Genomic DNA, 26,264 nt, shown 5'->3' on the forward strand with positions numbered 1-26,264 from the left:
GATGCCCCCCCCACCCCCACCCCGCCAACCATGACCAGCTTACTGGGGAAATGAACGGCTCGGGGGGCATCTGCACAGAAGTGGAAACACTAGCCAGATAGTCTCGATCTTGATCTTGGCTTTGAAGTTGTGATCAGGCCGACCCTTTCCTCCTCACGCACGTCTCCCTACGTGCTAGGAGAGGGGCCAGGTCCGCACCATCACCGACCTGGACTCTCTCCAGCCAGAACAGAACCAGAACGGAAAGCAGTGCAAAATAATAACAGACTGTCGACTTTACACAGTGTACAACTAAACTGAAAAAGTGCAAGGGGCGGGGCTGGGGTCCAGACACCCACACCCAGAGGGACACAGTTAGAGGTCGGAGCCACCTATCTTCACGCACAAGGCAATGGGGTCTCAGGCACTTAATACATATTAAGGGTGACAGGTGGCTCAGGTTTTCCCTGGGGATGGCCGGATTTTGGTGAATGAATAGGGCTCAGCGGGTGCCACCCCCAGAAGGCTGGATCCAGCCATCACCAGGGGCCCTTCCCCAGCATAAGGGGAGGGCAAACCCAGCTTGGAAAACCCTAGTTTGATCCTAACCTGTGGGTGGCAGAGCAAAGGCCAACACTGGCCATCCCATCAGCTCGGCAGGCAGAGGTAAACACGTTCAGTCCTGAGTGTGAGGCTCGAGCTAGAGGGCACGTGAAGCAGCAGCTACCCGGGACCCTGTTGGTTGCAACTGCTCTGGTGCGTTCAAAGCCACTAGCTTTCCCGCTCCGTGTCCCTCCGTCCATCATTCCCTTGGGGGAAGAGCACGTCAAGGAGGAGAGAAGCTCAGAAACATCCCCCAGCTCGTCCGCCTTCCTCCTCTTTTCCTTTAAGCATAAAGAAAGAAAGAAAAAAATGCAACCCAAACCTGGTCCGTGGGCGCTGTCGGAAGCCTGTTCTGCCTCCCAAACAAATAAATATATAAAACAAAGCTTTGGCAGACAAGGCAGACGGGCTCCGGGGCTGCAACCACCAACACTGCTTTTGGTGCCCGAGGTCTCAGGAAGGGTTTGGGGCAGGTCAAGGGTCCGGGGAGAAAGTGTTCTTCCTGCCAGCGACTGACCAGCGGCAGGTTCCGGGAAGGGACGGGACTCACGCCACGTCATCCTCTAGGCTGACCATCTGTCTCTGTCAACAAAACGGTAAATGCCGGAAACCATCAGTCCAACATACAGTAAACATGGCTAGAGGCCACCTACGCCTCACTCCCTCCTGGCCCCTCCGGCCAACCAGCCCCCACGCATTGCCCGCTGGACCCACACAGTGGCTTCCCCCCGGGTCTCGGAGCTCCACAACTTGGTCCCAGCCTGCCCCCTCACAGCCACCAGGGAGCGCCGTGACCACCCGAGCCTGATCGTGTGGCTCCGTGTCTCCCACCTCATTCCGAGGGTGCTGCTCCATCTGCCCTGTCCCCTCCCACCCTCCCCCACTCTCTCCATTCCGGTCACACCGGTGGCCTCCTTGCTCCTCAAACACACCAGGCAGGGTTCCGCCACAGGACCTTTGCACAGGTGGTGCCTTCTGCACACCATACACTCCCTGCTCAGAGAAGCCTTCCTACCCACCTAAAGTTGCATCCCCTCCCTCCCAGACCCACAAACCACTCTCCGTCCCCCTTCTGGCTTTCACCCTCGGACCTACGATCCTTTTGCTTATCCTTTGGCCCCGTCCCCACACCGTGAGAATGTCTGCTCTCTGGGGAGGACCTGGCCCTGAGGAGGCACGACAGACACACAGACGGACACACGGGCACCAGAGAGGTCCCAAGTGGCGCGGCTCACCGACGGATAGGTGTAGCCATCCTGGCTGCGGCAGATGTGGACCTCGTCCTCCGTGGTCTTCTGGTACACAGGGTTGTCAAAGTTGATGCTGTTGATGCTCTTAAGCCGCCAGTTCTTCCAGAGGAGGAAGGTCCCGAAGCACAGGAGGATGAGGAGCGCTGCAGGGCGAGGGGAGAGATGTTGCCTTCAGCTGTCAGGCCCTTTCAACTTGTAAAGGTTTTTATTCTGCATTTAAAGCAGTACTTGCCCGTTGTAAAAAAAAAAATCTATCTATGAGCATGACAAATCTCTAGCTTGAAGACCACTGTGACTGCCTCACCCTCTTTCTTTTTTTGTTTTTTTTTTTGCAGTACACGGACCTCTCACAGTCGCGGCCCCTCCCGTTGCGGAGCACAGGCTCTGGACGCACAGGCTCAGCGGCCATGGCTCATGGGCCCAGCCGCTCCGCAGCATGTGGGATCCTCCAGGACCGGGGCACGAACCCGTGTCCCCTGCATCGGCAGGCAGACTCTCAACCACTGCGCCACCAGGGAAGCCCTGCCTCACCCTCTGAATACCCAACTATTGTCAATTCTTCCAGTTTGTTTCTGTGATTACTCACATGGGAGCCACCGCTTTTTCAGAAATAGGACTGTTCTCTACATACAGGGCCACAGTGTACTCTGGTTCTGTTTGAACTTGGGTGGGGCTGGATCCCTCTTTGCATCCTTTATGGTGGGCCTTGGGGTGGCACTTCCTGTCCCCTCCCTACCCCCTCCCCCAGATCCAGGGAACAGCCAAGGGCTCCCCTGGCCCAGGTCTGAAAAATATTCTGGTCCAGAGGATGGGAGAGGCTCAGGCTCTGCTGGGCCCCCGGCAGCCCCAAGGAAGGTAAGGGGCCCAGCCGCCAACCCACAGAGCACAGCTGTTGGGCACTTAGATCTCTCATCTCTGTGAAGGGACACCTTGAAAGGACTTTTTTCAAAAAGGAAAAATGGGTGTGATGCTGACCAAGCCATGATTGATGGGTGAGGGTGGGAAAGCAGAAATCTCCAAACTGCCCCCTGCAAGAGAACCGCTCACCAGGAGGCGCCCTTGCTGGTTGCCCTCCCATCCCTTGGGTGTTGGTGAGGCCGCCCATACTCACACCAGGGACCCTGGCCCAGCCCCACTTCCCCCATGTGACACATCGACTGCCCCACTCTGCTCACCGTCAGCTCCGAGGCGGGGGTGGGGGGTGGGGGGAGGAATATTTGTTTCTTTCAGGGCTGGGTCCCCAGTGCCCGGAAGCAATCTTGGTATACAGTAGGCGCTCAACTATAGTTGTTAAGTAAATGACGCTAGGAAGGGGGGCCCAGTGATGAACAGGATGCGCAGCAGGGCTACCCCATTCCTGGAGGAAAGGTGGACCAGACTGGCTTACTGGGCACGGAGATCATTTTGTAGGAACCCGGGAACCAGGGGAGGACCGGCCACAGGCTTACCGATTGGGAGGACGATGTACAGAGCACCCACGCCCTGGGGCCTCTCCGCATCCGCTCGGCCGGCAACATCACCCAGGACTGCGAGGGAGAAAGGAGAAAGTGAGGCCCAGTTCCCCAGTGAGGGGCGGGAAAACACAGCAGGTGTATGATGACAACCCACAAAGGAAAATGCCTGACATTTCTCAGTGTCCTCAAACATTCAAAGGAACTTGGAGCATCTCCCAGGTGTGAGAAGAGCCGGGCTGGCTTCCTCCAGGGCCTTGCTTGTTAGCAATCGGGGTTATGGGATTTGGGGCAAATTTAAGAGGGTCCTTTAGCCTCACATTACAAGGCACTGGGGAAGGGACTGCTGGTCCCTGAGACCAACGCCTACAGATACATTCCCAGTGGCTGGCGAGGTCACTGGTGGAATTTTTCAACCTGCTTCTGCATTTGATGACAAGGAGCCTTTTCTGGATGGGGCAGGGGGCAACTTCTGTCCCCGTAATACTCAGCAATCCCAGTGCCTGGGTTGCAGCGCACCAAAGCCCCACAGTCCTGCGCCAGCTGTCCCCACCTAACAAGAAATATTGGAAGCAGGGGGGCGGGGGAACCTCATTATATAACCACACCCGTGCACCTGGGCCGGACAATGTGAGGGGCCATGCACGTGAAAGTCTAAAGGCCTACAAACAGGCCAGTGAGCTGGGAAGAGTGCACAAGCCACATTCAAGCCACACATAGGCCGGTGAACAGTGATGACCGTCTGCGGTTGTGTTCAAATCCCTCTGGGTTTTAATTCAATCCGCTGTCGCACGTGTTGTGGACAGAGTTTACATGCAGTTTTACACTACGCATATTTAAGAAACCTTGTCACAAAAATAATTTTGGGCAGCAGCATCGGTGTCCTTGGAAAATTTTTCCCTTAAAAGGGCTCCTTTGCCAAATTCGAGAAGCCCTCGACGGGCCCATCCGTGAAACGGTTTTTTAAGCAGTGGTCCTTCAAGTGAGAAGGGTTCTGGGCCTCCCTCAACCATATAGTTCCTGTTTTATCTCCTTTATGGTTGAACAAAGGATTCAGCTACTCTGAGGGGCAAAAAAAAAAAAAAGTCTGAAACTTGCTGATGTGCCTTTTTTTTTTCTCCTGGCCAGAAAAGTCTGAGCTCTGTTTCCGGGCTGCTCAAAAACGGGATCGGGCGCCCTCTGCTGGACAAAGCGGCAAATGGTGGGCTCCAATTCACTGAGAGCCCAGCTTTCACCTCCTCCAGCTGGGGAGGTAGATCAGATCATGACCTTGAGGGTGGGCTAAGATGAGGAGAGAGAGGGACTCGTCCCAGGCACTAAATTTAAAGGGGTCCCCCCAAAACTCAGTAAACCAGTAATATTATAATGCATTGTTTTTTTGTTTTTCTCCTGTTTTGGCCACACCGTGCAGCATGCGGGATCTTAGATCTCCGACTGCCAGGGGAGTCCCTGCATTGTTTTTAAAAATCAAAATTAATGCCAATGGGAATTCCCTAGCGGCCCCAATGGTCAGGATTCCGCGCTCTCACTGCCGAGGGCTCAGGTTCAATCCCTGGTCGAGGAACTAAGATTCCACAAGTCACGTGGTGCGGCCAAGAAAAAAGAAAAGAAAAGAAAAATTAATGCTGATACCTCATGGTGACCAAAATAGCAAAACTTTTAGGAAAACAGGATCTGACTATACACTTTGCAAGATCCTGCCTCACTGAGACCCTGGCTCTGAGCAAACTTTATTTACTAGAACGGGTGGCTGACCCCATACGCCATAGTTTGAGGATTCGATTTTTTTAAAAAATACTGCATTAAAATATTATTTGAATCTTGGGTATTTTGGTGCCCCCTTTATTTATTTATTTTTAAAAAATATTTATTTATTTGGCTGTTCCGGGTCTTAGTTGCGGCACACGGGATCTTCGTTGCCACATGTAGGATCTTTTAGTTGCAGCATGTGAGATCTTTAGTTGTGGCATGCAGGGGTGGGTCTTTCTTTAGTTGTGGCCTGCAGGGGTCTTTAGTTGCGGCATGCGAACTCTTAGTTGTGGGATGTGGGATCTAGTTCCCTGACCAGGGATCAAACCCAGGCCCCCTGCACTGGGAGCTTGGAGTCTTACACACTGGACCACCAGGGAAGTCCCTGGTGCCCCCTTTAGATGCTGCCCCAGGGAGTGCCTGACCTGCCTCATGCTAGTCCTGGCCCTGTTGGGCAGACACCTGAAAAAGCCCATGTGATCCCCACTATTCCAGGAAGGTGGGTGGGCACTGTTATTAGCTCCATTTTATAGGTAGGGAAACTGAGGCTTCCACCATGCCAGAGACAGTGAGAAAAGGAGCCAAGACTAAATCCACTCTGTCTCTTCACCAACATGCTCATATCAATGAACCAGGGCCAGGGTGACCCCAGCCTTTACCTTGTTGGGACATCGTCACTGACTCTGCCGTGGTGAGCTCAGGACTGGCTGTGCGCTTCGGACCCACGGTTGTCGAGTTGACCGTGGAGGGCCTCCAGGTGGTCACTGCAGGTTCAGTCTCTGAAAGAATAAACGGTTCCTGAGTGCCCTGCAGCCTGAGCCCCACTGATAGCTGCGCTGCTGCTGACAATGGATAGGAAGCAAGTGCCATGGGCCACAAAGAAATAACTGAAGATAAGCGCAGTGAAAATACAAACCCACCAATATCTATGTTATTATATTACACGTTTTTCAAAAGGAAGATTCCTAAGTGTTACAGACACACTGGCCCCAAATAGAGACTTTCTCTGAGGATGAGGAGAATCAAAAGGGGGCCACCTTCTCCCTCAGTGTCTGCATCTAAAATCAGTCCCGGGCTTCCCTGGTGGCGCAGGCAGTCATTAAGAGTCCACCTGCCAATGCAGGGGACACGGGTTAGAGCCCTGGTACGGGAAGATCCCACATGCCGCGGAGCAACTAAGCCCGTGCGCCACAACTGCTGAAGCCCGCGCGCCTGGAGCCCATGCTCCGCAACAAGAGAAGCCACTGCAATGAGAAGCCCACGCACCGCAATAAAGAGTAGCCCCCGCTCGCCGCAACTAGAGAAAGCCCGCGTGCAACAGCAGAGACCCAACGCAACCAAAAATAAACAAAATAAATAAATTTATAATAAATAAATAAAATAAAATCAGTCCCTCCCCCACCCAAGAGGTCTGGGAAAGAGAGAACTAGACCTTACAGGTGAACTGAGTCCATCTCCCTGCCAGGCACAGTGCTGATGCGCCCAGCATTTGAGAAAGGCCTTACAAGGGCCTCCTGGGGCCTTGCTCTCCCATTTGATGGATGAGTAAAGTGAGGGTCAGGAAGGTCCGGCTGCTGGGCTGACCTGCAAGGGTGGCAGAAGGCAGACTGGTGCCCCCACCTGCAAGGCAGCTTCTCATGTCCTCAGCCAGCCGCGTGCCGTCGGGGCAGGCACAGGTGAACCTGGGCGAGCGGGGGTTGATCTGCGGGGCTGGCAGACACAGGTACTGGCAGCCACCGTTGCGGAGGGCAGTCCTCTCACACCAGTTCACCCCTGTGGCGGAAAAGTCAGGGAGGCAGGGTGAGAACGAGGTCAGAAGATTTCTAGAAAATTCCAGAGTGCCGGCAGGGACGTGGAGGTGGGGGTGGCCATCCCATCTTTACCTCTCGGCTGCGTGAGGTTGTGGAAAAGGACGATGTCCTCTGGAGAAAGCAGGTTTTCTGCCATCAAATTAATGTCCGAGCCCGTGAGGCGGTTGGCACTGAAAATGGCTTCATTGACAATATCCGTCCAAAATACTTTATCCTACATGGGAGTTAAGGAAGATGACAGATTCCCATCAACCATGGGGCTGGGACACAGACCACTGTGTCCACACCCCTTGAAGTTACTGGGGTTCTCTGGGGAACAAGCAGTGCTGGGTGGTAGCATCATTTCTTTTTTCTTTTTCTTAAAAAAATTTTTAATTGTGGGGACTTCCCTGGCAGTCCAGTGGTTAAGACTGCACGCTTCCAGTGCAGGGGACGTGGGTTCGATCCCTGATCAGGGAACTAAGATCTCACATGCCAAGCAGCGCGGCAAAGAAAAAAAAAAAAATTGTGTAAAATACACATTATGTAAAATTTACCATCTTAACCATTTTTAGGTGTCCAGTTCTTTGGCATTAAGTATATTCACATTGTTGTGTCACCACCATCCATCTCTAAAACTTTTTCATCTTCCCAAATTAAAACTCTGTCCCCATGAAACACTCACTCCCCATCCCCCTCCCCCAGCCCCTGGCGCCCACCATTCTACTTTCTGTCTCTATGAATCTGACTCCTCTAGGGACTCAAATGAGTGGAATCACACAGTATTTGTCTTTTTGTGCCTGGCTTATTTCACTGAGCATAATGTCCCCAAGGTTCATCCAAGTTATAGCAGGTGTCAAAATCTCCTTCCTTCTTAAGGCTGAATAATATGTCATTGGTTGGATGGACCACATTGTGTTTATCCAATCATCCACTGATGGACACTTGGGTTGCTTCCAACTCTTGGCTTTTGTGGATCGTGCTGCTTGAACATGGGTTTACGAATACAGTTGACCCTTGAACAACATGCATTTGAACTGTGTGGATTTTTTTCAATAGTAAATACACGATTTCCAGCTGGTTGAATCCACGGATGTGGAACTACAGATACCAACAAACCCTGGATACGGAGGACCGACTCTAAATTATACTCAGATTTTCGACTGTGTGAAGGGTCAGTGCCCCAAACCCCACGTTGTTCAAGGGTCAACTGTACAGCAACATTCTTTAGAGCAGAGTTTCCCCACTGGGATGCTATTTAGGGCCACATAAGCCTTCCTGATGGGCACCCCCCTTCTCTTGCAGGGTGTTGAGCAGCATCCTTTTGTTCTGGCCTTGACTCACGGCTTGCAGGGATCTTAGTTCCCCGTCAAGGGATGGAAGCCGGGTCCCCTGCAGTGGAAGTGCTAATTCCTAACCACTGGACTGCCAGGGAAATCCCTAATTCCTGGTCTAAGACCTCTTCATGGTCACCAGCAGTTTTCTGACCTAGTCTGGGCTTGAATGACTACACGATGTGTGTGGACCTGTTAGCAGGAGCGCTCGCGCCTTGTATGTAAGTGATGCTCAGTCAGCAGCACTTGACCGTGAATTCCCGCAAGCACGGAAGCAGCGACCGCTTGCCCCCAGCACCCACCTCAAAGATGGCCAAGGAGAAGGGGTGCGCAAGCTTCTTCTTGTCCTCCAGGACGGTCTTCCGGTTGCCCCCCATGACATCAATGCTGGAGATGGAGTGCAGCTTGGAGTCGACCCAGTACAGGCGGCCGCTGGAAAGATCTAGAATCCAAGATGGGGGTGGGGGGGATAAGGAGTGGTCACACGTGATGCGGGGGGCAGTGCTTGGGGCTTGGGCACGCTGCTCCCCACAGGAGGGAGACCCCCAAGGACCCAGCAGAGACGTGCCCAGGAAAGCAGTTCAGACCCTGCCCCCATCCCCATCCCCACCCCCATGTGTGAGCCTGAACTGCATGCAGGTGTGTGGGGGAATGGGAGCTGAGTTTCAGGTTATAAAATCTCAGGGAGGTCCGTGGCCATTTCCTCTCTTCCAGACTGTGCCTGACCCCCCAGGACCACTGTGCTCCCAACATACCCAGGGTGATGCCATTGGGCCACTGGATGTCCTCCGTCACCAGCGAGTAAACGTCCACGCCATTCAGGCCCCCCTTCTTGATCTTAGCGGGGGTTCCCCAGTCTGTCCAATACATGAAGCTGGTGGGACAGCGGGAAGGACAGACAGGAGGACATCAGGGAGGGAGGCTCTGCCTACCCAGAAGAGCTGCTTGCCCCTGAAGCAGCCAGGCCAGGACTCCCAGTTGGTTCTGGGGAGACCCTGGATGGGTTCTTTCTGCTTCCCTGACCTTGCTGCCCTCAAGGCCCACACACCTGGTGAGACCTGGCAGGATTTGGATGACGTTTGAGAACAAAGGGAGGCTTTCATTCCAGTGTTGGGACTGGGGCCCTGGAATCTGCACCCTGAACACTGCTTTCTAACGGCTTTTTATAAATTTGGGGGGGGTAATTTTTTGGCTTTTTAAATACAAATATATATATATATATATATATATATATATATACACACACACACACACACACACACACACACACCCCTACATATACATACATGTATATATATACACACACACAGAAAGAGAGATTTCTTTAAATTGTGGTAAAACACACATAACATAAAATTTAGCATTTAACCATTTTTAAGTATACAATTCAGTGGCATTAAATACATTCACACTGCTGTGTAGCCATCACCACCGTCCATCTCTAGAACTTTCTTTCCTCCCCAAACTGAAACTCTGTCCCCATTAAACACTGACTCCCCCTCCCCCAGCCCCTGACAGCCACTCTCCTACTTTCTGTCTCCATGGATCTGACTCCTCTAGGGACTTCGTATAAGTGGAATCATACAGTATTTATCCTTTTGTGAGTGGCTTATTTCACTAAGCGTAATGTCCTTAAGGTTCATCCATGTTGTAGCAGGTTTTTAAGGCTGAATAAAGTCTCACTGTATGCACAGGCCACATTTTGTTTATCTAATCCTCTGCAGACAGACGCTTGGCTACTGTGAGTCATGCTGCTAAGAACACGGGTGTACAAACCTCTGTTTCTGTCCCTACTTTCAATTCTTTTGGATCCATACTTACAAGTGGATCTCCAAGGGCTTTTATTTTCTTTCTTTCTTTTTTAAATCTTAATTTATCTTATTTTATTTATTTTTGCCATATCCTGCAGCATGCAGGATCCCCGACCAGGGATTGAACCCGTGCCCCCTGAAGTGGCAGCTCGGAGTCTTAACCACTGGACCTCCAGGGAAGTCGCTCCAAGGGCTTTTAAACATCTGAAGAGATGCTCAGGCTAACTCACAAGTGACCTAATACAAATTAAAACTACCCTGGAATACACCCTCCCCATCATGATTACAAAGATGGAAAACCCTTTGGTGAGAGTGTGGGGAAACGGGTCCTAGGGTGCGCCTCTGGCGAGAGGGTCAGTATCACAATGTTTGCGTGGAAGGACAATTTGAGGCTATGTCCATGGAAGTACCCTCAGACCTATTTGTAATCCAAATTCTAGAATGTTATCCTGCAGATAAACTGCAGCGACTCACCTTCAAAGGCATTCAAAGGTATTCATGGCTACTTTGTATGAGGCAGGGGGTAAAAACCTAAATTTCCAGGGGCTGGATAGCAGTTTAAATAAATCATGGCCCATTGGGTTGGCAGGGAAGGAAACCCATAGGCCAAATGAAAGAGCCAGGTCGGGCAGAGAATTCCATGCTATTGGGGGTGGGGGAAAGAAACACAAAAGCAGAGCACTTGGGGACTCCCTGGCGGTCCAGTGCTTAAGACTCTGAGCTTCCAGGCACGGGTTTGACCCCTGGTTGAGGGAACTACGATCCTACAAGCCATGCAGCGAGGCAATCAATCAATCAATCGATAGCAGAGCACACAACACGCATCTAAGTGAAGCGTGTGGGACTTCCCTGGTGGTCCGATGGGTAAGACTACCCGCTCCCAATGCAGGGGGCCCGGGTTCAGTCCCTGGTCAGGGAACTAGATCCCACATGCATGCTGCAACTAAGAAGTCCGCGTGCTGGAACTAAGACCTGGCGCAGCCAAATAAATATTTAAAAATAAATAATAATAAGTGGAGTGTGTCAGGGAGGGTGTCTCTCTCTGCTGGCAGTAGGGTGGACCGGGTGACCCTCCACCAAATGAGAGCATTAGTCTTGATTGACGAGGACCTGACATGCCCACCTTCACCCCAAGGGGGGTCTGTCCGTTCTGAGCCACGGACACCATGCAAGGACAGCCAAGTGCGCCTTTGCCAACATTTTCTCCCTGAGGCCCAATGCTCCCTTTTCTCCAGTTATTGCAGCCAGAACATCCTGCCCATCCTGGGGTTGTGAAATGCCACACATGATGTACCGGGGCAGCTGGTGTGTGCTGCAGGTGCAGGGTACGTGTGACAGAGGACAGAGGCTTTCCGCCAGGGGACACGGGTCCCTGGGGACACTGGAGCTGCTGAGTCAGCCATGGGGCCTGCGGACCCCGAGGAGGGTGATCCACGGGCGGTGATCTGTCAGTCGGCTAACATTGACCCAGAGCGTTTTTAAACATCTCTGCAATCCTGTCTCAGTGTAGGATACTCTGCCGTATAATACTACATTGGAATTTAAATTTCTAACTTCTAACAAGTGTTCATTTCTAATATAAATTTTTTTTTTTGCCGCACCTCCCGGCACTGGGATCTTAGTTCCCCTACCAGGGATTGAACCCACGGCCCCTGCAGTGGAAGCATGGAATCCCAACCACTGGACCACCTGGAAGTCCCTCTAATATCAATTTAAATCAGTATTTAATCTCTGATTTTGGATTCTATTCCATAGGGCAGGGCTTTTCAGGGTCTGATTCCACCTCAGGTGACACAGAAGACATGGTGGGGCATCGACCCCCAGGGCCCCCATAGGATGGGTGGGGAGGCCCACATTCTGGGCCTTGTTCTTTTATTTATTTTATTTATTTTTTTTTTTTTGCGGTATGCGGGCCTCTCACTGTTGTGGCCTCTCCCATTGCAGAGCACAGGCTCTGGACGTGCAGGCTCAGCGGCCATGGCTCACAGTCCCAGCCGCTCCGCGGCATGTGGGATCTTCCTGGACCAGGGCACAAACCTGTGTCCCCTGCATTGGCAGGCGGACTCCCAACCACTGCGCCACCAGGGAAGCCCTGGGCCTTGTTCTTTTCTGACATTGAGAGCATCCCGGGGTTCGGGACAGCCCACATCCAACTCAGTCTGGTCTACCTCAGCACAAACCTCCCCCCACCTGGAGCCCTAATCGGTTCATGAACCCCACCCGTGTTCTTTGTGCCCCCAGCCCTGGGAATACCCACCCGTGGATGGGATCCACCACAATGGCCCGTGGCTTGGAGCCTTTCTCTTGGAAGAGCGTCTTCCTCTTCACACCCTTGGTGTCAGCCACTGAGACGGTGCCCAGGATGGAGTCAGTCCAGTATATGTTGCTGTGGATCCAATCCACTGCCAGCCCATCGGGGGCCTGGAGATCCTCGCTGATGACAGTGTCATAGGAAGAGAAGCTGGAGGCTCTGTTGATCTGGGCGCTGAGGGGAGAGGAGGAGAGTGTCAGCTCCAGGGGCCCTCAGTCTACTCAGGGACTGGGGCTGCACGGGGCGGGGCCCAGGCTCACCTGTAGATCTTCCTCTGGGACAGGTCGGACCAGTAGATTCTGTTGCTGGCCACCTCCGTGTCCAGGGCGACCACGTTCTTCAGGTTGGGAATGACGCTGGCGTACTCGCTGCGGTCCAGAGTCATCTTCCTCACTTCGTGGCGGTTGGTGAAGAAGAGGTAGGCGATGGTGCCTGGGGAGCCAGGAAGGGGAGTTCAGGAGAGTGAAAGGGACCCTGGCCTCCACTGTCACCCTGCAGGGTCTGACTGAATCAGGGGAGACACCAGGATGCCTGCCTGGGGTATTAACAAAGTGGTTCTGATGTGGATCGGGGAGGACACGGTAAATGACTCACTTCAAATGCAAACTAACCAGCCCACACCCCGCCACATCCTTTATTGGGGTCTCACACTCTTGCCCACTATCCACCTTCCCTAGTCACCCCAGGGACAGGTGCCAGACAACAAGGGCCAGCGTCTATTCCCCAGAGACCACTGAAATTATTCAAACTCGCCTGTTCCTTCCCACAGAAACCACAATAAAGCCTCTCCCACAACCCCGGTTTGGTCTGTTGGCCTCACCATAGCTGAATAATAGTAAAACCTACATTTGAAAACATCTGGGCCCCAGCATTTTACATTGAAGAACGTAAAGATGAAGAAATGATAACAGCAAATGTAAACAAAGTGATTCCTAATGTCAGGGAATTCTGCTTAGTGCTTTTCCTACGTTTTTCTCTCATTGACCCTCACCCTCCTAACAGGCAGCGGCTGTTGTCAACTCCCTGTACAGATAAGGGAATTAAGGCTCAGAGAGAAGTGACTTGCCCAAGGTCACACAGCTAGTGGGTGGTAGAGCTGGGATTCGAACCTGGTTCACTTTGACTCTGGGGGCTGTGCTATAACCATGACATCAATATCCACCAACACACCGAGCCTTCTACAACTGACCCCCCTCAGAATATCCCTTCCCACGACACCATTCCAGCTGGGATGGCATCTGTAGGGACCTGACCCTACAGAATGGGATGAAAATGAAATCTCAAATCCTGGAGGGCTTCACACATGGGGATGTAACAGAGGGAAGCCAGGGAGCTGTCAAAGGGATGATGACTGAGAGGCCCTAGGGGAAACAGCTCTAAAATATTTCTGCAAAACTGGCCCTCATTTGGAATCACACTGCAAGAGCAGAACATGACAGAAGACAAAGGATGTTTGGGTGACCTGTCAACTTCACCAGGACAGCTATGCCTCCAAAACCATGGGATCCCTCGATCTAGGTGATTCTAAGAATTAGTGCATGGTTGCAGTTCTAACCTAAACGTCAGGTAGAAGAAACTCAGTGATTTGTACTATTTTGTTTCATTATGAACAATTATATTTTGGTCTCTTTTCAATGGATTTACTTTTTTTGATATAAGTTCCTTTAGCTGGAGGGGGTGCAGGCTGTTCAGGCCATGGCTTTCCACTTTTTGTGCCCTGAAGCCCCTCATGGGACTGGGGGCTACAAACCATCCCCCACGGGATTGATCTGCGTCTTCAGAGAAGCCGGACAGGTGTGGGCAGCTCCCTAGCCCGATTCCTAACTAGGCTGTGGTGTTCACCTACCAGAGGCCTCCGGAGCAGATGGTCTACCCCTAGGTCACTGCAGTCGGTGCAAAGTTCAGATGATAAAATTCCCCACCACGTTCGTTCCCCATCCCGCCACCTCCCTGCACTCACCCACGGCCTTGCAGGCCTTGGTGTGGGGCTCCAGCTGGAAGCCCTCCTCACACTGGCACTTGTAGCTGCCCTCGAGGTTCACGCAGAGCTGGCTGCAGGCGTCTGGGTCCTGACACTCGTCGATGTCTGCAGGATGGGACACAGAGAGATTTGGGGCATCTTCCCCACGGGGTGCAGATGGAGCCATGGGCTCTGACCAAAGGCCGTGCATCCCAGTGGCAAATGGGGGACAGCTCATCCCCTCTGGGGAAGACCTCCAGGGCCGGGGACTCTGACCAACAAAATCTTGGAAACAGCCAAGTGTCACCTCTAACAGTGACCCCGACCTCACCATTCACCTCAGGGCACAGCCAGCAGGGTCAAGCTGAGTCAGCTGAGATTTCTTTCTTAATTATTAATCCCCAAAGGCCAGAAGCAAGTCCTCCCTGAGAGCCAAGCTGGCGACAGTTGGCCCGTGCACCTGGCCTCCTACCAGCCCTGTACAGAGGGGACAGTGCCCACGCCCACTTAATGGATGGGAAAACTGAGGCTGAGGGCTTGACCTTCCCCATGTCCAGGGAAAGGGCCAGGGCTCGGGAATCACCTTCACATCTGTGCTTGTCCACCAGCTGGAAGCCCTCAGGACACAGGCACTCGTAGCCGATCTTGAGGTCGTTGCAGATGTGGGAGCAGCCGCCCTTGTTGTCCAGACACTCGTTGGTCCCTGTGCCAGGTGGGGGATGGGGACCGGTCACACTCTGGCCTCCAGCCACCACTCTCCCGCCACCCTGTGCTATTTCGCCGTCATCATTATAATCACCACAATGACTGTGCAGCTGCAGTACCATGACTCCTAAGAGGACTCAGTCACTGTCACATGGGACGCCATGGATGAACCACGAGGATGTTATACTGAGTGAAATAAGCCAGGTATAGAAGGACAAATACTGCACTATTCCACCTCGAGGCCCCTGTTGGAGTAAAATTCATAGGGACAGAAGGTAGGATGGTGGGTGCAGAGGCTGGGGGAGGGGGAGGGGGAGATAGTGTTTAACGGGGACAGAGTCTCAGTTCTGCAAGATGAAATAGTTCTGGAGATGGATGGTGGTGATGGTTGCACGACAACGTGAATGTACTTAAAACACTACTGAACTTCACTAAAAATGGTTAAGATGGTAAATTTTTATGTTTTTTTAACCGTAATTACAATTTTTTTAATTATAAAAAATAAAAGCCGGGGCTTCCCGGGTGGCGCAGTGGTTGAGAGTCGGCCTGCTAATGCAGGGAATACGGGTTCGAGCCCTGGTCTGGGAAGATCCCACATGCCGTGGAGCAACTAGGCCCGTGAGCCACAACTACTGAGCCTGCGCGTCTGGAGCCTGTGCTCTGCAACAAGAGAGGCCGCGATGGTGAGAGGCCCGCGCACCGTGATGAAGAGTGGCCCCCACTTGCCACAACTGGAGAAAGCCTTCGCATAGAAACGAAGACCCAATGCAGCAAAAATAAATTAAATAAAAATTAATAAACTCCTAACCCCAACATAAAAAAAAATAAATAAATAAAATAAAAGCCGGGGCTTCCCTGGTGGCGCAGTGGTTGAGAGTCCGCCTGCCGATGCAGGGGACCCAGATTCATGCCCCGGTCTGAGAGGATCCCACATGCCGTGGGGCGGCTAGGCCCGTGAGCCATGGCCGCTGAGCCTGCGCGTCCGGAGCCTGTGCTCCGCAACAGGAGAGGCCACAGCAGTGAGAGGTCCGTGTATCGCAAAAAAAATAAGAAATAAAAGCCACATACAACTTCCTACAGTTACATATATTAACCCATTTAATCCTCCCTACAACCCTAAAGGCAAGGGAACTACAGCTGGGGAAACTGAGGCACGGCCAGATTAAATGACCTGCCCAAGATCACAGCACTGGACTCGAACCCAGGGCACTCGGCTCCAGAATCTATGCTCTTACCCTCTGTACCAGGCATGGGCCAAATCCAGCCCTCCACCTGCTCTTACACAGCTAAGAAGGGCTTTTACATTTAAAAATAGTTGAAAAGAAAAATAAGAATCGAAAGCAAAATGGTATTTCATGAAAAAGTTCTATGAAATTCAAGTTTCTGTATCCATAATAAAAGATTCCTTGGAGCACGGCCCCAAGCTTTCATATGCACGTGTATGCATTTGTATGGCTGCTTTTCTGCTACAATGGCCAAGTTGAAGAGCTGTGACACAGACCTTATGGCCTATAAAGTCCAAAATATGGGTCATAGCACTGCTAAAACTACACGCATTGCATCATTTGATCCCCAGCAGCCCTAGGATGTGGGAGCAGTTACTGTCCCATTTTACAGCTGGGAAAACTAAGGCTTAGAAGCCAATCCACTTATCCCCAGCACCCCCTCTACCATCTGTCTCACCCCACAGCACTTGTGGGCCTGGGTGGGCCAGCCCCTCGCAGCACCGCAGCACCCACGTCTGGGTCCCACCCCTGCTCTGCCAGCTGCCCGCACCCCAGGGCTCACCACACTCCTTGAGGGGTTCGTCCGACCAGTCTCGGCAGTCCCTGACGGAGTCGCACACTTTGTCCAGGGAGATGCACTCGCCGCTTTGGCACTTGAACTTGTTGGGTCCCTCACACAGAGTCACTGTGAGAGCCACAGAGGAGGATCAGGTGCTTCTGAACAGCAGGAGCCCACTTAGTGCTTTTTATTAATATGATAGCTTATTCATGCAAGAATTGATGCAAACGTATTTGGTAATAAAACAGAATAATTATTGAACACCTGTGAAGCCTCCACTCAGCTTAAGAATTAGAATGTCACCAAGAGCAGGGGCTGGGAAACTCTGGCCCACTGCCTGTTGGTTTAAATAAAGTTTTATTGGCACACAGCCCTGGCCATTCATTTACATACCGTCAGCGGTGGATTTCATGCTATAATAGCAGAGTCCAGTAGTTGTAATTGAGACTATGGCCCACAAAGCTGAAAATACTTACTATCTAGCCTGTACCATTGGGCCCTGACAGAGACTATCATAGTGGTCTTTGCCATCCCATCCCCCTACTCTCTGCTACCCCCAGAGGTAATGATAGTCTTGAATTATGGGTTTACCATTTCCTTATTTTTTCATTAATCATTCTATCAAACATGTATGAATGAACAATATATTGTTGAATTTTGCTTGTTTTTGAGTATGATATAATAACTGTACCCAGTAAATTCCTACAACTTCCTTCTTGCTCCCAACCACAAGATTATGAGGTTTGCCTGGGCTGCAGACAAGGGCTGGAGCCTCATTTTCTCAGCTGTATGGTATTCCACTATGTGCCATTTAAAATTATTTCCATATACCCCTGTTCACAGCAGCACTATTCACAACAGCCAAGGGGTGGAAGCAACCCAAGTATCCATCCACAGATGACTGGATAAACAAAATGTGGTCCATCCATACAATAGAATGTTATTCAGCCTGAAAAAGGGAGGAAATTCTAACACCTGCTACAACATGGATGTACATTGAAGACATCATGCTCAGTGAAATAAGCCAGTCACACAAAGACAAAAACTGTGTGATTCCACTTACATGAGGTCCCTAGAGGAGTCAAATTCATAGAGACAGAAAGTAGAATGGTGGGTGCCAGGGGCTGGGGGAGGAGGAGGGGGAATGAGTGTTTCACGAGGACAGAGTTTCAATTTGGGAAGATGAAAAGAGTTCTGGCAATGGATGGTAGTGACGGTTACTTAGCACTACTGAACTTGACCCTTAAAAATGGCTACGATATAAAAAAAATAAGGTTAAGATGGTAAGTTTTATGTTATAGGTATTTTACCACAATTAAAAAAATATTTTGGGACTTCCTGGGTGGCACAGTGGTTAAGAATCCACCTGCCAGGCTTCCCTGGTGGCGCAGTGGTTGAGAGTCCGCCTGCCGATGCACGGGACACAGGTTCATGCCCCGGTCCGGGAAGATCCCACATGCCGCGGCTGGGCCCATGAGCCATGGCCGCTGAGCCTGCGCGTCTGGAGCCTGTGCTCCACAACGGGAGAGGCCACAACAGTGAGAGGCCCGCATACAGCAAAAAAAAAAAAAAAACAGAATCCACCTGCCAATGCAGGGAACATGGGTTCAATCCCTGGTCTGGGAAGATCCACATGCTGCAGAGCAGCCAAGCCTGCGAGCCACAGCTACTGAGCCTGTGCTCTAGAGCCTGCGAGCCGCAACTACTGAGCCCCTGTGCCATAACTACAGAAGCCAGTGCGCCTAGAGCCCATGCTCCGCAACAAGAGAGGCCTCCGTAATGAGAAGCCTGCGCACCACAACAAAGAGTAGCCCCCACTGGCTGTACCTAGAGAAAGCCCACGCACAGCAACGAAGATCCAACGCAGCCACAAATAAATAAATAGATAGATAAATAAATGAATACGTATATATATTTTTAATTAATTCTACTGCTGATGAACATTTGGGTTTCTTCCAGTGTTTTGCTGTTAGGACAGTGCTGCTCTGCCTGTTCTAGAGCTTCTCTCCCAGTGCAAGTTTCCCAGGAGCAGAACTGCTATGTTGTAAATTCAGCAAAGTGCTTTACATGGAATCGTACTGTGCATGTAACTCTGAGCTCAGGGACATGAGCTCTGTACACTCTGACCGCATTAAATCTCACAGTCCTGAAGTAGGTGCTTACTTTTTGCCCATTTGGCAGATAAGTGGACATGAGGCTCAGAGAGGTCAAGTAACTTGCCCAAGGACACACAGGAGGCTCCTCACTTGTCTGGGATGCACCATGCTCATCCCCCTACATCTCCCCATGGCCCTGGACCCTGGCGGGACAGAGCTTACCATTGATGCAGCCCAGCTCGTCGCTCAGGTCCTTACAGTCATACTCCCTGTCGCACTGCCGGCTGCCGTGGATGCAGGTTCCATCCGAGCACTGGAACTCGTCAGGCCGGCAGGTGGCCACGGCTGGGAAAGACAGAGCCAGGTGTGGAAAATAAGAAAGTGGGCAGGAAAGCACCCTAACACAACCGGTTTCTTAGACTTTTCTCCAGTCTGTCCTCGTATGCAGGAAATTCATTAAAAAGCTGGCAGACCCAACAGGCCATTCTCTGCAGAAAAGCAGTGATGTGGTCCCAACCCAGACAGAGGCACGGCCAGGTAAGCTATGATAAATCATATCAATACCACTGAGTATCATACAGCCCTTCAAATGACTCACACCGCAAACGTAAATCATGTTTCAGTTGACACTACCTAAAAAGGCCATTACAATGAAATCTTGGCGGACACACGTGATGACTAGAATAGGGTCATTCTAACCACGGTCCAGACCTTGACCTCCAACAGGTTTTTGCTTTACCCTAATTCATTAAGCTCTAAGCTTAAGTTTTCTGCACTTTCCCATGGGTTACATTTCACTATCAAAATGTTTACAATTTGAAAATTCGATTTCAGGAGGTCAGTGAAAAAAGATGATAAATCTATGGGCAGAATGATCCTCCCCATCCACCTTTTTAAAAATATGCAAATGGACTTCCCTGGTGGCGCAGTGGTTGAGAGTCTGCCTGCCGATGCAGGGGACACGGGTTCGTGCCCCGGTCCGGGAAGATCCCACATGCCGCGGAGTGGCTGGGCCCGTGAGCCATGGCCGCTGAGCCTGCGCGTCCGGAGCCTGTGCTCCGCAACGGGAGAGGCCACAACAGTGAGTGGCACGTGTACCGCAAAAAAATATATATAAAATAAATAAAATAAAATAAAAATATGCAAATGTCTGGAGCTCATTATTTTCAAGTGGATACTTGCTCTGCTGTGACCTAGGTAAAAGAGGAGAATGATCCTATTTTTTGTTTTGCTTTGTGTATTTAGAATGATCCTATTTTTAACCCCTGTGTCTATCTTTGCATTAAGGAAAAAAATACAACTGAACATAACTCTCGCAAAACATGCTCTCTGATGAGAGTTCACATGGTGGGGTGATCAGGGATGGGTTTGGGTTCACAGGTGTGTGTCCTCAGAGGGTTACTCTGCCTTTCTGTGCCTCAGTCTCCTCATCTGTAAAGAATGAGGGAAGCATGCTCTCACAAGTCATGGGGATTAAATGAGTTTGTGTTTAGTTTTATTTGTTTATTTACTTATTTATTTTTTATTTTTGGCCTCGCCGTGGGGCTTGTGGGATCTTAGTTCCCCAACCAGGGATTGAACCCCGGCCCTTGGCAGTGAAAGAGCGGAGTCCTAACCACTGGACTGCCAGGGTGTTCAGTTTTAGAACCGATCGATCACATACAAAGTCTTCAACTGTTTTGTTTTGCCTTATTTATTTTTTGGCTGCGCCAGGTCTTAGTTGTGGCATGTGGGATCTTCACTGCCGCAGGTGGGATCATGCGGGATCTTCATTGCAACATGTGGGGTCTTTAGTTGCGGCATGCAGGATCTAGTTCCCTGTCCAGGGACTGAACCCGGCCGGGTGCACTGGACTCCACATGCTGGAAGTCCCTTCAATCGTTTTTAAAAGGTGTAAGAAGTTTTTAAAAAGTCTAATTACGGGACTTCCCTGGCAGTCCAGTGGTTGAGACTCCACGCTTCAAATGCAGGGGGCACAGGTTCGATCCCTGGTTGGAGACTAAGATCCCGCATGCCATGTGGGGCGGCCAAAAAGGAAAACAATAATAATAAAAAAATAAAATGTCTAATTACACCTATACAGCGATTGCAACTCTGAACACTGTGCACGTGGGCAAAGATGCCAAAGAAACAGAAAGACGAAAACGACCTACATCACTAGCCGTGCAAGAATGGCCCTGATTCAGGGTGCACTGACTCGGGGCCACGTCTTCATCACAGTCGCCACTAACCACCTGTGGCTATTTAAGTTTCAATGAGTTAAAATGAAAGCAACCTAAGAATTCCATCTTTCAGTGGCATCAGCTACACTGGCCAGCACTCGTGCACTGGGCAGCATCACAGCAAGTTCGATTGGATGGCACTGGATTCTAACCGAGGTCCGCAAAGGCCGATGCTGTTGCCCCATCTGCAGGGGAGGAGACCACAGCACAGTGGTCCCTGGCCAAAGGTCACACAGCACAGATGACACCAGCCAGGCCCGGAGCCCAGGATCCTTTCTGGACCCAAATTATACTGCAGGTTGCAGTTTGCTCCCCTGGGCAAAAGAGATTAATTAAATAGGTGTTCCAGACTGAGCACCCTTTGGAGGATAGCTTGTCCTCCATGTGACTGGAAAGACTCGAACATGAAATGGGACCGATTTTCTTGCTATGAGATGTGAAACCATTCAACCACCTAAAGGCACTGCCCCTGCCCCGACTTGGGGGAGCCTGGGGACAGATGAGGGGACCCGTGCGGTGACCCTACCACAGTTCTCCTCGTCAGACTTGTCCTTGCAGTCGGGGTCGTCGTCGCAGTGCCAGCTGGAGTGGATGCATTCGCCGCTGCGACAATGGAACTCGAGGGCCGAGCAGGGGTTGTTGCCCTGTGCGGGGTCCGACGGCTGGGGGCTCCCGCAGCGCTGCGGCCACTCGTCCGAGCCGTCTTCGCAGTCGGGGTCGCCGTCACAGGCCCAGAGCTCAGGGATGCAGGTGGCACTGTTGCACTGGAAGCTGGCAGGGCCGCAGGTGGGCGCAGGGCAGGACACCTCGTCTGAGCCATCTAAGCAGTCCAGGTCCGAGTCGCAGACGAACTTTGGGGCGATGCACTTGCCGTCATTGCAGCGGAACTCGTCCTGGGAGCACGTCTTGGGGGCTGCGGGGACGGACGGGAGACGACAGCCCAGTCAGCAGGGAGCCTCCCACCACATCCTGACACAAGCCCATTGCACAGATGCAGACACTGAGCCGAGGAGAGGCCAGAGCCCAGTGGTCAGGAGCTCAAGGCAGTGGTCAGGAACCCTGAACACGGAACCGCTGCCCTGGCCGGAAGACTGTCCAGCTCCTGGGCCCCCTCTGTGCTTCAGTTCCCTCATCTGTTCGTGCCTTAAGGCATTGCTGAGGACTTGGGGTATAAAGCTCTCACGTTGGGCTGGGTACATGGGAAGCAGTATGAGTCTGCACAACGGACTTCCCTGGTGGTCCAGTGGTAAAGAATCCACCTTCCAATGCAGGAGATGCGGGTTCAATCACTGGTTGGGGAACTGAGATCCCGCAGGCCGGGGTGGGGGCAACTAAACCTCCGCACCACAACTACTGAGTTCGTGAGCCTCAACTAGAGAGCCGGTGTGCTGCAAACTACGGAGCCCACGCACTCTGGAGTCCGCGTGCCACAAGTAGAGAGAGAAAACCCACACGCCACAACTAGAGAGAAGCCTGTGCCCTACAACTACAGAGAAAGAAGCCCCAGTGAGGAAATGAAAGATCCCACATGCTTCAACAAAGATCCTGCATGCCTCAACTAATACCCAATGCAGTCAAAAAAATAGTGTGCACAGGGAATATAGTCAATATCATATAATAAATTATAATGGAAAAGAATATGAAAAAGAATATATGGGGGCTTCCCTGGTGGCGCAGTGGTTGAGAGTCTGCCTGCCACTGCAGGGGACATGGTTCGAGCCCTGGTCTGGGAAGATCCCACATGCCGTGGAGCAACAAAGCCTGTGCACCACAACTACTGAGCCTGTGCTCTAGAGCCTGCAAGCCACAACTATGGAAGCCCACATGCCTAGAGCCTGTGCTTTGCAACAAGAGAAGCCACTGCAATGAGAAGCCCACACTCCGCAACGAAGAGTAGCCCCTGCACGCCACAACTAGAGAAAGCCTGCGCCCAGCAACGAAGACCCAACGCAGCCAAAAATAAATAAATAAAATTTATTAAAATGTTCCCCAGGGAGCTGTTTCATCAGATGACCACTAACCAAGGTTAGACGTGCATTTCTAAGGTAAATGTAAGCAAACACTCACTTTTTGGGTCTTATGGCTTGTGGGATCTCAGTTCCCCAACTAGGGATTGAACCCTGGCCATGGCAGTGAAAGCCCAGAATCCTAACCACCTGGCCACCAGGGAACTCCCCGTTTTTAGTTTTTTTTAAGACTCTCTTAAGGGTTTTTATATTTTGTGAACTTGAAGATTTGATGTGATCTCAGTTATTTAAATTTTCCCCAGGATTTTTTGTTTTTTAAAGGGCCTTATTTTGTTAAAAAAAAAAAAAACCTATGCAATTGAAAATGAAATTATAAACAATGAATAAAATCAAAGAGACAAGACAGAACCAGCTGCAAAGTGCCTTCCCCTCCAAGACTCTCGGCCTGTTTCTTCACAGAAACCTCAGTTTGGGGAACAAACTCCGACCTTAGCCAGGAACCCAGTCAGGTCACTTGGACTAAGCCAGGACCCACGGGCCACCAGGCCAGTGACTCCACTTACGACAGCCTTCCTCGTCTGAGCCGTTCTCGCAGTCCGGCTGGCCGTCGCATCTCCAGGACTCAGGAATGCAGCGATTGACATGGCCCCCACAGTTGAAGTCCCCCATCTTGCAGGTGACAGACACTATGGGAGAAACAGGATTCAGCCTTAACCCAGAGGGAAGACCAACCTGCCTCGCCAGTCCGAGCTTTGCAAGGGAAAAACCCAGGGTTTTCTGACAGGGAGTGCCGAGCCCACTTTTCTGAGTCAAAATGAAGGACATTTAATGGAGCTTGTTTAAAATTAGAAGCTAGGTGCTGCAAAGGTTTTGGAACAAGATGGAGGTGGTGGTTGTACCGCACTGTGAATGTATTCATGCTACTGAACTTTACTTTTTTCACTTTTTAAATTTTTTTGGCTTTTTAAAAATTGAAGTATAGTTGATTTACAATGTTGTGTTAGTTTCAGGTGTACAGCAAAGTGATTCATATATACATATATATTTTTTTCCATTACGGTTTATCACAGGATATTAAATATAGTTCCCTGTGCTATACAGTAGGACCTTGTTAATCTATTTTTTATATAGCAGTGTGTATATGTTAATCGCAAACGTCTAATTTATCCCTACCCCCTCCGTCTCAAACTGATCACTTGAAAATGGCTAATTTCTGTTATGTGAATTTCACTTCGATTTACAAAAAAAAAAGAGGCTTTAAAGGAAAGTTTCAGTTCCAGTAATATCTTCTGTCTCCATTTCCCAATTCACAGCTGAATACATCAATACACTGGCCAATTTCCACCGAGTCTGTCATCCAGTATCATCAAATCACTTTGCCGTACAGCAGAAATGTTTATTTATTTATTTTTTAAAAAGTGGTTTTTGTTGTGTCATGGCTTGCCATGGCCAGAGAGTAACCACTGGGCCGCCAGGGAAATCCCTGTACAGCAGAAATTAACACAACGTTGTAAATCAACTATACTTAAATTTTGAAAAAAGAGTGAAAAAAAGGTTAGGACGCGTGTCACGCCCAAAGGGGACTCACTGCACGTCTCCTGGGACTCATCGGAGCCATCCTGGCACTCAGCGCTCCCGTCGCAAACCCACTTGTAGGAGATGCATGTCCCATCTCGGCACTGGAACTCATTTCTCCCACATTTGTCTTCCACTGAGAGAGAAAGAAAGGAGAAGGAAGGATCAGGGTCAGGATTAGAAACGACCATGCTCCCTGTGTCTATTTCCTGCCAACTGAAGAACAAACCAGAAATACAACCTTACTATAACAGTCAAGTTCCCAGGAAATGAAACAGGCACAACAAATTAAATTTCATGAACTGAAATGTAAGTATTGTGGAGGATGCAAATAACACATCCAAAAGAGAGATTTGTCCCCAATATGAGATTTTGGCATCATGGTTGTTGAGACCAAAGTATGGATCCATTGGTCTATGGGAATAAAATATTAGAAACTGGGTGTACATTAACAAAGAAAAGAAAATTATTTCGCATATTACAAATCTGTATTGGAAACAGTACCAAGGAAAATTGAGGCTATAAAAGCATTAAGCTGGAGGAAAACTTGAAAAGCTTTCTCCAGTAGGTAGAAAGGAACTATAAAGAGATAAAAATTATGAGAAATTATTAATGTAGAGGTCAGTGAGCAGAGATCCAGCAGAAAAGATAATCATATAACTAAAAGTCAGATCAAAAGAAATGGGACAGACACAGTAACAAAAGATCTAATCAAGAGAAAACTTTCCTTAGGAAAACGAAGACTTGGATTTTGAGATAAAAATGAGGACAGCGGGGCTTCCCTGGTGGCGCAGTGGTTGAGAGTCCGCCTGCCGATGCAGGGGACGCGGGTTCGTGCCCCGGTCCGGGAAGATCCCACATGCCGCGGAGCAGCTGGGCCCGTGAGCCATGGCCGCTGAGCCTGTGCGTCCTGAGCCTGTGCTCCGCAACGGGAGAGGCCACAACTGTGAGAGGCCCGCGTACCGCAAAAAAAAAAAAAAATGAGGACAAAGTAAGTGTTTGGGAAGTTTTCTAAAATATATGATTTTTGCACTTTGGAAAAGAGAACAAAATAATATTGACTGCATTTAGTTTTAGGTATCATGCTTTGATTTAGAATGCATTGTTATTTGTGAACTACGATCAAAGCAAACTTTTATTGGTTGGTAAAACCTAGTACTAATCCTTTAATCTCTAAATATAAACTTTGATCCCCTTTGTAATCTAAAGTAATGCGGCCAATAAAAATTATGATCTGGTTCATCTTAGGATAAGGAAATAAGATCAAAAAAAAAAAAAGAAGCTAGCAGGATTTTCCTGATTAGTCAGATGTTCTGAAGGCAAATGGTATGTAAAATAGAAGTTTTAACTGATGGCTACATTTCTTATATTTTTCATTACCTTTGTAAGAAGATTAAGAATGTCTTTTCTTTTATTAATTTATTTTGAATGTTAGCCATAACCAAATCAAGAGTTTAATGGTTTGTGCAAAACTTATTCATGAGCTCATCTTGCACAAAGGCAATTAATGAATGCATTGTCTGGGAGAAAACTCCAGACAAAAAGAACAGAAGACAGTAGATCCTTTAATGATTCTTCTCATGGGAGAAGTCTCTCCTTCCTTCATTCTGGATATGGGAGAAGAAGATTCAAGATCTTACACACTTTGGGGCTTTTTATGTATTTAGATTTTTTTT

At 50.1% G+C, this 26,264-nt stretch overlaps 1 protein-coding gene across 1 annotated transcript in view; it reads right to left on the reverse strand.

Annotated features, from left to right (window-relative positions):
• Nucleotides 1-400: 400 nt before the first annotated feature.
• The window catches only part of LDLR (low density lipoprotein receptor), a 35,301-nt gene continuing 9,437 nt past the window's right edge, over nt 401-26,264 (reverse strand). The window contains exons 2-18 of the mRNA XM_065874261.1: nt 24,602-24,724; nt 23,577-23,699; nt 21,573-21,959; nt 19,047-19,169; nt 16,732-16,854; nt 14,822-14,941; nt 14,239-14,364; nt 12,539-12,710; nt 12,225-12,452; nt 8,912-9,030; nt 8,459-8,598; nt 6,916-7,057; nt 6,653-6,805; nt 5,692-5,811; nt 3,281-3,358; nt 1,818-1,975; nt 401-1,164 (exon numbers count right to left, since the gene is read on the reverse strand). Of these exons, the coding sequence (XP_065730333.1) occupies nt 1,129-1,164; nt 1,818-1,975; nt 3,281-3,358; nt 5,692-5,811; nt 6,653-6,805; nt 6,916-7,057; nt 8,459-8,598; nt 8,912-9,030; nt 12,225-12,452; nt 12,539-12,710; nt 14,239-14,364; nt 14,822-14,941; nt 16,732-16,854; nt 19,047-19,169; nt 21,573-21,959; nt 23,577-23,699; nt 24,602-24,724 (2,471 nt within the window). The 3' untranslated portion in view covers nt 401-1,128. The remainder of the gene's footprint in view (nt 1,165-1,817; nt 1,976-3,280; nt 3,359-5,691; nt 5,812-6,652; nt 6,806-6,915; nt 7,058-8,458; nt 8,599-8,911; nt 9,031-12,224; nt 12,453-12,538; nt 12,711-14,238; nt 14,365-14,821; nt 14,942-16,731; nt 16,855-19,046; nt 19,170-21,572; nt 21,960-23,576; nt 23,700-24,601; nt 24,725-26,264) is intronic.

This window comes from Phocoena phocoena, chromosome 3 (assembly GCF_963924675.1).
Source record: "Phocoena phocoena chromosome 3, mPhoPho1.1, whole genome shotgun sequence".
In the NCBI taxonomy this organism is placed as follows: Eukaryota; Metazoa; Chordata; class Mammalia; order Artiodactyla; family Phocoenidae; genus Phocoena; species Phocoena phocoena.